The 11,195-nt window shown below is 55.9% G+C and overlaps 1 protein-coding gene across 2 annotated transcripts; it reads right to left on the bottom strand.

Annotated features, from left to right (window-relative positions):
- Positions 1-6,616: 6,616 nt before the first annotated feature.
- S100A9 (S100 calcium binding protein A9) lies at positions 6,617-9,400 on the bottom strand. 2 transcript variants are annotated; one of them, XM_032845165.1, is made up of 3 exons: positions 9,335-9,400; positions 8,796-8,964; positions 6,617-6,969 (listed from the first exon to the last, which is right to left on the bottom strand). In XM_032845165.1, the coding sequence occupies exons 2-3, from the start codon at positions 8,943-8,945 to the stop codon at positions 6,727-6,729; spliced, it is 393 nt and encodes a 130-aa protein (XP_032701056.1). In that variant the 5' UTR covers positions 8,946-8,964; positions 9,335-9,400; the 3' UTR covers positions 6,617-6,726. The 2 variants fall into 2 exon arrangements, with proteins under 2 accessions (XP_032701056.1, XP_032701054.1); XM_032845163.1 differs by having other exon boundaries at positions 8,796-8,968; positions 9,335-9,396.
- Positions 9,401-11,195: the final 1,795 nt, after the last annotated feature.

Genomic DNA, 11,195 nt, shown 5'->3' with positions numbered 1-11,195 from the left:
CTTATGTCTGACTGTCCTCTAGACGTAGACTCAAGCGAGCAGGCCTGGCCAGCGCCGGGGGTGATGTCCTCACGCCACTGCTCCTCAACGTCCGGCTGCTGGATCTGTGCGCGACTGAGCGGTGTTGGTGCTGTGGGACCGACTTGGTGTTTCCTAACAGAGCGCCTAGTCCGGAAAGCAGTGAGACGCTCCTGGCGGCTGTGGGGAGGGTGGGCCCGGCACAGAGGGTGCTGGCAATGGGGGGACTCCCCTCTACCCGACCTCAGCAATATTTGAAGGCAGTTGTCATGACCTCCCTTGCTTCTCTTTTCCAGGCTCAAGGGCTTCAGGCCTTACTCTTTCCCTCATGATTTCTCTAGGTGCTGTCGAGGCTGCCCATGCTCTGCTTTGGAGGGGCCGTGCCGGGCTAGATCGGACCCTGAGTTACTTCTCAAAGGCATTGCCCTTCCTGGAACGACCCGAGCTCCTTGGCATTCAGCACTTGGCTCCTTGGTCTCAGCCCCGAGACCAGGAGGGCAGAAAGCAGGATGAGAGGAGAAGACTCGGAGTGAGAATGTAGACTGATGGAGGGAGGCGTGTGCGGCCTGGAGAAGGGGTGGGGGAGGCAGGAGGAGGAGAGGAGGGGTGGACTGGAACTGGGCCCAGGCTGCTCCCTTGGGACTTGGCAACAGCTGCCCATCTCTTCCCCGCACATGATGATTCTGGGTGCATGGGTGAAAATGGGAAAACTGGGGGTGCTCCGAGGAACAGGCCAGCCGGCCCTCCCAGGTGCTCACGTTCTCTGTCTCGTGTGTGTGAGGGGATCTTTGAGGCAGGGTGTGGGGCCCAGTCAGGCTGGGTTTGGGGCCCCGTGGAGCCACCTGGAGCGCTGGGGTGGAGGACAATCTCTGGCCCGAGCCCCAGGAGGCAAGAGGACTTGGGCAACCTTCTGTTTCAGCTCTGCTGTCGCTTTGGTAATTGCAATGTCAAAATCTGTGAAACAGGATTTTCTACGGTAACTTCAGGAGGGCGTGGGTGTGGAGGCTGGATTCTGGAGTTTTCCTCAGAGGAGAGTTTGTGTCAGGGTTATGTAAACTTGCCTCATCAGCCTGGTGAAAGTGGAGGCCTTCCTTCCTGTCACGGTCTTGGGAAATAGCGCAGAATTACCCTCTCTACCCTGCAGAGTGTGGGGGGCCGGCCTGCCTGGCTGAGATCCTGGCTGGACACTTCTTTGAGAAGGGCCATCTTGGGCTCGCTCAGCTCCCACTGGACTGTCTGGCAGCCTCCTCACCGGCCCGGGCCTGTCATCTCGTTCCCACCCCAAATCCATCCCATAAACCACAGACAGAGAGACTTTAAAATAGCAGTATGGTTAAATCACATCCTTCCCTAAAACCCACACTGCTCCTGCCCTCCGTTCTCCCGTGGAGAGTGCAAACTGCAGGCCTAGACACGGGATGGCCCCCTCGACCTCTCCCACTTCTCTCCCACCCCCAGGGCTCCCCGTTTCCGATCAGACCCCACACCTGCCCACTTCTAGGCCTCATCTGAGCACCTGCTTGTTTATCCCAGGAGGCACACAAGGCTTGAAGTGGGTCTATATTTGCCTCCAGCCTCTGCTCAAGGGTCACGTTCCTACCTCAAAGTCCCACTGAACTTTAACCTCTCCAACCTTGCATTTTCCGTATGAAAATCATTTGAGGTGGCCTGCAGGTGAGGCCTTGTCACCCACCCATCAGTGTGTGTCAAGCGAAGGAATGAACGGACAAACAAGTGAATGATGAGAGAACTCTCCTCTTCGCCCAGTCCTAGAGCATCCCATGTCCCCCAGAGCACATTCAGAGCGCTGTGAAGGGCCGGGCCGCCACTCTCCCTTCCTTGTCCCTCCCGGAAAGTCATCCAGAAGTTCACGCTCTGTTGCGAAGGGGACAGCTCCTCCTTACAGGAACCAGGGATGGGCGTTCATGTTGGGCTCTGCTCTTTGGCCATTGTGCGGAGGGGAAACCCCAGAAGTTCCTCTTTCCCGGAGGACTCCTTAATCATAGGGGGATGACTCTCACGTCGGGCGGGAATCTGAGCCCTCATCCCGAGGAAGGAAGCCAGCTCCTCTCTACCCAACAGGACTGGCTTTTCTACTCTTAATGTTTAGTTGGAGTATGGCTGATGGGCGATGCCGGGTCAGGGCGCACGACACAAGCCGGCACATGTCGTCAGTAGAGTCACTGCATGACACTGTTACCGTAGCCTATGTTCCCTGTTCCACACATTTTATCCCTGTGACTTACTTAGTTCACAGCTGGAAATCTGTTATAGTCAAATTTACCTATTCTCCTTCACCTGTTCCCCCCGCCAACCCAGACCCCCAACCCCCGCTGCCCTGGTGACCACAACTTTGTTCTCTGTATTTGAGTCCTTTTATGCCTTGTTTGGATTTTATTTGTTTGTTTGTTTTGTTTTTAGAATCTGTGTACATGTGAAATCATATGGTACTTGTCTTTCTCTGTCTGACTTACCTCACTGAGCACTGTACCCTCTCGGTCCAGCCATGTTGTCACAAGTGGGATGATTTCCTCCCGTTCGGTGGCTGAGTGACATTCCGTCGTGTGTACACACCACGCCTTCCTCATCTGTTCGTCTGCGGATGGACACTCGGGTGGTTTCTATACCGTGTCTACTGTAAATAATGTTGCAATAACCGGAGGGGTGCACATGTCTTTGGAATTCGTGTTTTTTGTATTCTTCAGGTAAATACCTAGAAATAGAATCACGGTGGTTCTGTTTCTAACTGTGAGGACCCTCCGCACCGTCTTCCAGAGTGGCTGCCCCAGGTTACATCCCCAGCAGTGCACAAGGGTCCCTTTTCTCCACCTCCTCACTAACACTCGCTGCTGCTTCTCTGTTTTAATGCAGCCGTTTGGACAGGTGTGAGGCCGTCTCCCACTGTGGTTTGGGTTTGCGTTTCCCTGACGCTGAGGTGCTGAGCATGTTTTCATGTGTCTGTTGGACATTTGTGTGTCTTCTTTGGAAAAATGTCCCTTCAGGCACTTGGTCTGTTTTAAAATTTGTTTTTGGTGTTGAGGTGCTTGAGTCATTTAATATGCTTTGGACATAAATCCCGCATCAGATATGCCATTTAAAGTATCTTCTCCCGTTCCAGAGGTTGAATCTTTTTTTGCTGATCTTTTCCATCGCTGCGGGAACCCTTAGTCTGATGTGGTCCCAGTAGTTTCTCTTTGCCTGTGTTTCCCTTGCCTGGGGAGATTTATGCAGGAAAACATTGCAAAGGCTGAAGTCTAAGAGTTTACTGCCCGTGTTTTAGGAATTGGATGGTTTAAGGTCTCACACTGAGGTCTCTAATCCACTCTGAGTTTATTTCTGTGTATGGTGTTGGACAGTGGCCCAGTGTCATTCTTCTGCATGCACTGTCCAGCTTCCCAGAACCATCTGTTGAAGAGACTGTCCTTTCCCCACTGGATACCCTTGCCTGCTCTGTTGACTTGATCGACCATACGATCGTGGGTTTTTTTGGGGGTCTGTAGTCTGTTCCATTGATCTGTGTGTCCATTTTTATGTCAGGGCCACGCAGTTTGGGTTCCTGCAGCTTTGTGGTATAGTCTACAATCTGGGGTTGGGATACCTGGAGATTTGTTCTTCTTTCTCACGATGATTTTGGCTTCAGGGTCTTCTGTGGTTCTATAAATTTTTAGGGTTATTTACAGAACCAGTTTTTTGGGATGGAAGGGGCTAAATCAGCTGCACCAGCTCTCCTACAATCCCTCAGGGCTCTGTGGCGAGCTCACTGTCAGACATTCCCCTGGAGCCTAGAACTCCGTCCTACTCCCAGACTGAGCTAACAGAGAGATGGCAGAAGGGGAACTCTTGGCATCTACGAAGCTCTGTCCCCTGCCATCTTGGCCCGCAGCTGCTCTGCCCTCTTCAGCAAACTGCGCCCCCCCAGGTCCCCGGGTCCCCGGGACCCCCCGACTTCCACTTGCTCATCTGTAGTGTTTCATTCTGGCACCTGGGGCAGTTGAGCTGTCTCTTCTGCCTTCGGGGCCATAATCAGACTTGATAAGGGCTTCCAGGTCTGTATGAGGAGTGCAGTGGTGGAAGTCAGAGAGTTCCATGGGCCTGGAGGGTAAGCCCCTACATGTTTGCAAAAGATGGTGGTCAGGGAAGGCTTCATGGCGGCAGTGACAGAGGCCCTAGGAGACTTGCCGGAGACCACAGGGTGCAAAGGTGTGGAGGCTGGAGAAAGTCTGGGTGTTATTTAGGAGAAACACTTTTTTTTTTTTTAATAGGAGAAACACTTTGAAAAGGTGGGTGGCTGCATGGCTGGAAGGGATTAGATTTTCCCTGTGCCTCCAAGGATGTGGTGGGGAAACCAGGGTGGAGGGCCGGCAGGCACAAGGTGACAGATCCTGGCTTGGTGTGATGCAGAACCGTCCCAGTGCCAGCGCCACATTAGGAAGCTCCCTTTCCTGGAGGAGTTCAGGCCACCACCTGCTGGGGACATTGGGAGCATCAGTCAAGCAGGGGGTGGCAGGTGGGTTTTAATCAATGATTTTCAGACTGTTTTCAAGACAAATCCGTTTTCTCAAAGGGAAGCTTCTAGTGGGCAACAGACGAAGGCTGAGATGCCAGAAGAGAGCCGGGCGGGGCTTTGGAGTCCCATCGCCTTGCTGCCCCCTCCCTTCCAGCTCGAGACTCGTGACACCCAGAAGCCTTCCGTCTACCAGTCTTGGTCGCTCCACCTCCTCCCTCTTATCTGCACACCACCCACAGGAAAGGAGCACGTGGGATATTCTAGAACACCTGCAGGGTCACTGTTTGTTGAGAAGCCTCCATGGACCAGCTGCCTGCTGGGGATGAGGCCCATGTGCGCATGTGCCGAAGCCTGGCCCATGGAGACCACGGTCTGGAGCGGAGGCAGGGTCACAACATACTCATGGGACACTGGGAAAGGGAGGGGGTGCTGAGGGGTAGAGGTGCGTGCCCCACCCTGGGGTATCCCCAGGTCCCCCAGCTGGTTCTCTTTCTCCAAACTGCCTCCAGAAGGTGACTCCCACCTGGTCGTGAAGGTCAGGGAGAAGGCTGATCAGAAGATGAGTCTCCCCAGTCTCAGCATCCTAAGTCAGGCAGGGAAGGGACCTGGGGCTTCTAAACTCTGCCCCCCAAGCTCACACAGCCTGGAGGAGTTCCTAGAAATACCATACCCTCAAGTGGGGCCAAATCCCTGTAACCATAGCAGAGGCCCCGGGCCCTTAGAGCAGAGGCCGGCACGGTCCGCCGGCAGACAGCCCAGTGACCGGCTACAGCCAGCCGGCACTGTGGGGCAGTGGAAACCTGACCTCCTCCTTCTGACCTGACCTTCTGACCTGCTCAGCAGTGGGGAAAGAGCCGGGACAGCCAGCCCATGGAGAAGATGGGATTTGAGGCCCTTTTGTCTCCACACTATTTTGTTGTGAAAAGATTTTATTTGTTGGGGCGCCTGGTGGCTCAGTCGGTTAAGTGTCTGCCTTCTGCTCAGGTGATGATCCCAGGGTCCTGGGACTGCTTCTCCCTTTCCTTCTGCCCGCTGTCCCACCCACTTGAGCCCTCTTTCTGACAGAGAGAGATAGAGAGAGAGCGAGAGCGAGCGAGAGAGACAGAGAGAGAGAGAGAGAGCATGATCAGGTGGAGGGGCAAGGGTGGAGGGAGGAGCGGGCTCCCCGCTGAGCAGGGAGCTTGATTGGGGGATCGAACCCAGCACCCTGGGATCATGACCTGGGCTGGAGACAGACACTTCGCTGACTGAGCCCCCAGGCTTCCTTCTGCATGACTTTGAGCAGCTCCACCGCTTTATGTCCTGGGACTGGGCCCTTCCCCACTCTGTCTCACTTTCTTCACTTGTGCAGGGAGCTCTGGACCTAAAGTAACATGTCCTCGTGGAAGTGGTTGGCCTTAATGGCTGCAGGGACAGGACTGGAGCTCTTTCCTCCAACCAGCAGGCGGAGCTCTTCTCTCTCCATCTTGCGGGCACTGGGTGGGTACGGGTTAGACTCGCCCGCTCTCATCCCTGCTGCACCTGCCCCAGCGCCTGTCCATGGGGAGGGTGCTGTGGATCCAGGACACAGGTGACGGGCAAACACAGCCGACCCAGTTCCCTTCTTAGACACAACTGCTCTAGGCGCACCTGTGGGTAAGTCCCAGAAGAGTGAGGTCTCTTAGGAGACGACAGACGGCTATGGAAGATGGTAGACAGCCCTGGGGTAACTCCCAGAAGAGTGAGGTCTCTTAGGAGACGATAGACGGCTGTGGAAGATGGTAGACAGCCCTGGGTGCAGGAAAGTCAGGGCAGACAGGGGGGCCTGCATGTCGAGAGGAAGGGATATCCGCCTTTTGCCTTCTATGAGGACAAGAGCCAGATGATGGTCAGTACAGGGAAGTCCTGAGCTGGATTGAGGGGACCTGAGTAGTGGGGCCTGAGGTGGGAGTGGGAAACAGTCAGGAAGTGAGTCCAAGGGGTTTAGCTGTGGCTTCTCACTCTGTCATTAGCAGATGAAGGGGTTCAGCCATTAAAGGGCAGGGCCATGTGCCACCCAGGCCCCTGGAAGGACAGGTCGGGAGGAGTGTGGAAGAAGGACGCACAGTGCTGGCTTGGAGGAAGACTTTATTTTGCTCCCCATTTCCCAGCCCCTCCAGCTAAGGCAGTGGGGCCTCTCTGGGGCCCTCGTTGGGCAGGGGCAGGGTGTCCTGGCCTCCTGGCTAGTGGCTGTGGCCATGGCCATGGCCACTGTGGCTATGGCAGTGGCCCTGGTCACCCTGCCCAAAGCCTGGCCCGTGGCTGTGGCCTTCTCCTTCAGGGGCATTCTTGTGCATCTCCTCATGGGAGGCCATTGTCAGCTTGCCCACTAAGATGGAGAACTCCTCGAAGTTCAGCTGCTTGTCTCCGTTTGTGTCCAGGTCCTCCAAGATCTTGTTTATGGCATTGTCATTCTTCTTCTGCTTCTATGGGTTGGGGGGACAGGGCGGTTAGGGCTGTCGGCTTGGCCAGGCTGGTGGTTTGGCCAGTGCTGGGGATGGGGGCTCAGCCAATGACCCCAGGCAAAGGCATAGGGAAGGAAACCTGCCTCCTAGGCCTAAGGTAAAAAATTAAAAATGACCATTGGCAGTTGCCCACGGTCTAGCAGACGCTGAACATGACACTTGCGGATTTATTCTGCATATAACTTGAGCACTATGATTCTCTCCATTTTACAGAAGAACTGAGATCAAGAGACTTGCTTGAGGTCATGTAGTTAGTATGCACAGAAATGTCTCCTCATTTGGTCTTTATAACAAGCTTAACAGGTGGACTTGGGTACCCTCCTTGAGGAAGCCGTCGCAGAAAAGGGGAACTAGTTCCTGCGGATTGACAAGGCTTGGGAGCCGGAGGGGGTCACGAGCCCAGCCTTGTTCCAGTCCGTGTACCCGACTGTCCTGCTCCTTTCTCTTTTCCTGCCTCTCCCTTCTCTCTCTAGCTTACTCATTAGTGACACTCATGTCAACCTACACAGGGGGCAGCATCTAGGAGAACAAGATGCTTTGTATCCTGTGTGGGGCCAGAGAGCAGTGGATATTGTCCATTGACCCCAAAGGGTGTGACAAAGTCTGCTGAGGGGAGGATGGGAGGTGGGGGGCCAGGCTGCCGTTAGTCCCGCCCTCTGGCTGAGAAGCTCAGCTGAGTTCCTTCCCCAGACCCTGTGGGTGCCCAGCTCAGACCCCAGGCCCTTCCCCCTCCAGCAGCCCCTCCACACGGCCTTCTCTTCTGCACTTTTCCCTGTTGCCCTGTTCCCTGTTCACTCTGGAGCGGCGGCCCTGCAGGGTCTCAGCTTCCCCTCCTGGACAAGGGAGGTGGGTGCTAGGCCAGGTGTGGGAGTCACACGGAGGAGAGCCTCCCCCCACTAGCTCTTGGCTGGACCCTCTCCTCTCTGTGCTGACCAAGCGCCCTGCTTCCCCGTGTCTGCACCTGTGGGGAGCAGCCAGCCTTCCCGCTGTATCGCCTCCTGAGCTGTGTGGGGCTTTGGGGAAGGCTGCCTCCTTCCCCAGGAATGGAGCCGAGACTGGAACTCAGACACCTCACCCTTCTGAGTCCAGGCCTCTGTTTTCCCAAAGTCCCCAAACTTGTAAAGAAAACTGAAAGATTGGATGAAACCACTTCTCCTCCTCCCCCGCCCCCTGCCCCCCAGAGCTGCCTAGTCATTTGCAGATCAGGGGAATAAACTAATTATGTTACTGTGTGTTTTGTGCACACCACTGCCCCATGGGGGCTTTTGCACACGTGGTGTGTTTCCTACTCTGGAGCCCCTCAGCCCTCACACTGAGACCGCCCTGGGGGGGAACATCTCCCCCGCTTCTGCCAAGGGGTGTCCTCAGTTGCTTCCCTCCTCAGTTTAGCGTTAGCCCAAAAGTCACCTCCTCGGAGGGGCCCTCCTTGCCAACCCACCTAGTCGGCTCTCCCCACCCAGCCCAAGTCACCCACAGCGCTCTCTCTTGCACCCTTTGGGGCACTGATGGGCATTGGCTTTATCTACGTTCTTTGTTGCCCAACGTCTTTGCTGTGTATCCCAACCGCGGGTCCTGTTTGCCACGACGCACTCCCACCCGGGACGGGGTCCTGCACACGGCATAGGTGCCAGTCACTCCGCTCTCTAACTTGGAGCAATTCTAGGGACATGCAGCCGGTGCCTCTGCAGGCTGGGCTGAAGGAGTGGCCCCGCAGAGAGCACCCTCGTGCCCCCGCCTCAGCCCAGCCTGCCCGGGCTGCCCCAGGCCTGCTAGGATCCTCTGCCTACCTTGAGGAAGTTGGGCAGCTCCTTTTTGACGAGCTGTTTCAGTTCCTTCTGGTTGAGCGTGTCCGGGTGCCCCAGCCGCACAGAGTACTGGTGGAAGATGTTGATGATAGTCTCGATGCTGCACTCCAGCTGGGACATCTGGTCCGCCATCTTCCTATATTCCCGCACCCTGTCTGAGGAGCGGATAAGCGGGCGCTCAGGTGGTCAGAAGAAAAGGCTGCTGAGCTCCCCGACACCTCCCACAGGCTGCACGTAGGAACAGCAGGGGAAACACAGAAGGAAAGGAAGCTGCGATGGGACTGAGAGAAGATAGCCCCACACACGGGAGGGGTGGGCTTAGGTGTCTGGAGAAGGCTAAAGAGCAGGGTGTTTGAGGACAAGGGGCTCAGGCAGAATAGGAGCCAAGAAACGGTGAGGGAATTTTCAAGTGGGTGGGTCAATCCAGGAGGGCTTCCGGGAGGAGGCCTTGGAGGAGGCCTGTCGTGGGGGGAGGTGAGGAAGGAGTCGGGGTTTGGGGGGGAAGCTGAGAGCTCACTTACCCAAGTCACAGAGCCACACAGAGGAATGTGATGGCGCCGTGTGTGCCCAGCATTTATAGGCGGCCCCTGGCCAGACCCTCAGCTCTCCTGCGAAGATTGCTTCACAGGTGAGCAATGTGGCAACCCTGAGTTGGACTGTCAGTGCCAGGAAAGGGCTTGGGGCGGGACAGGAAATGTCCTCAAAGTTCCTTGGGCTTTTTTGTGAAATGCCCAGCCCTGGGCCTGGAGCTGGTTTGGGAGGAAGCTGGCTGGGGAGCTCACTTCCTCTCCACCCCAACCCTCTGCCCTACCTGAGTCAGTGAGCCGCCCCTCCCCGGGCGGCCCTCACTCTCCCCCTGCTCCGCATGTGTGTGGCCCAGCCAGGCCCGCGGAGCCTTCCTATGTCTGCCTGGCTCCCTGATAAGCCCTCCTTGGAGGCTGAGGTGTTGGCGTGGGGTTCTGGGACTCGTGGGGTATGAGTTGGGGCTAGGAGAGTTGTTGGAAGTGCTCCAGCCCCTTGTATGGCAGAGGAGGAAACTGAGGCCAGAGCGGGGCCTGCTTGGTGACCTCGCAGGAACTGGGCCCAGACATCCTGGTTCTTGCTTAAGGGTGATTCCGATCACACCTCCCTCTTACAGTCTGAGTGAGAGAGCCTCAGGGGGACTGCGTCTCTACAGCCATGCCTTTAGAACTTACAACCTAGAAGACAAATATTTTTATGTAGCTTCTCATTAGGCAAGACGGGTCCCTCCCTGACTACAGACCTCCCTTGCCCGGGGCAGGAAGCTGAGCTGCTTAGCACAGCACAAAAAGCTCCCAGGAAGCACGGCCCTGCCCCGCCGTCGTCCCCTCCCGCCCTCTCCCCTGGGGTCTCCGGGGCCCACCTGCCACACGCACCCCAGGCCTTTGTCTTCGGGGCTTTCACCCTAGTGTCCTTCACCCACGACAGGGGGCAGCCCTACCGACCCCTCGTGGCTTGGTTCAGATGCCACCTCGCCTGGAAGCCTGCCTGCTCTCCTCAACTGAAAACAACTGTTCTTCCCCCAGAATTGTTCCCCCCACTTCCGACTCTCAACGCATCCTCTCCTGGGTTGTGCAGGTATGTTGCCTTTCTCTGATAACTGCCTGTAGATCCTCTAGGGAGGTTCTTCGTGTTCCCACCCTCCTGAGGACACAGCCCAGGGCTTGGCTGACGGGAGACCTCACACTTGCTGAAGGATCTCGCCCAGTGTGGCAGCCTTGCGCCGCCCCCCCGCCCCGGCCCAGGAAGCACGCACAGAGGACTTAACTATGCGTGCTGCCCTTATGCTTTTGCTCCCTCCGACCTTTCCTGCATCTGGAAAGGTGTCCTTTTCCACCTCCACCAGCGTCTCTGTCCCGTCGTCATGAATCTTGTTTGACTGCTCAGCCCCTCTTCCCTGCTCGGCCTTCTGAAAGCCCCAGGCAGCCACTGTGTGTGCTGCACCGTGGTCTCGAGCACGTCTTGCCTTGCTCTGCTGAGATGGCACATGGAATTGTGGTTAAGAGCTCAGACTGGCTGTGTGACCTTAGGCAGTTTACTTAACCTCTCTGGGCTCACTTCTTGGTCATTAAAACAGGAAAAGAACAGCCTGTTTTGAGAATCGAGACCGTACGTGTAAAGGGGGAAGAACTCAGTAGGTAGGAGACATTCTTATTAGTTATTGTTTCATTCATTAATATCAGTATTGGTTGAATACCTACTATGTGCCACACAGTGCTAGATGCTGGGGGAACGTGATGGATGAGTCCTCATACATGGAGGGGACATAATCTTATATCTCACATTCCTAATCACATCTTGGGAGCTAAGGGCAGGGCCTGGCACAGTGCCAAACACACAGCCAGCATTTAGTACAGCCTC

The sequence above is a fragment of the Lontra canadensis genome, unplaced genomic scaffold (assembly GCF_010015895.1).
Source record: "Lontra canadensis isolate GAN:19392208 unplaced genomic scaffold, GSC_riverotter_1.0 scaffold160, whole genome shotgun sequence".
Lineage (NCBI taxonomy): Eukaryota > Metazoa > Chordata > Mammalia > Carnivora > Mustelidae > Lontra > Lontra canadensis.
The sequence above is the reverse complement of the archived record's forward strand: the minus strand, read 5'-3'. Positions and strand labels throughout refer to the sequence as shown.

Coding starts and splice junctions, on each gene's coding strand:
- S100A9 (XM_032845165.1), bottom strand. CDS start 8,945: ATGGCGGACCAGATGTCCCAGCTGGAGTGCAGCATCGAGACTATCATC. Junction 6,970..8,795: donor AGCTGCCCAACTTCCTCAAG/GTAGGCAGAGGA, acceptor CCCAACCCATAG/AAGCAGAAGAAGAATGACAA.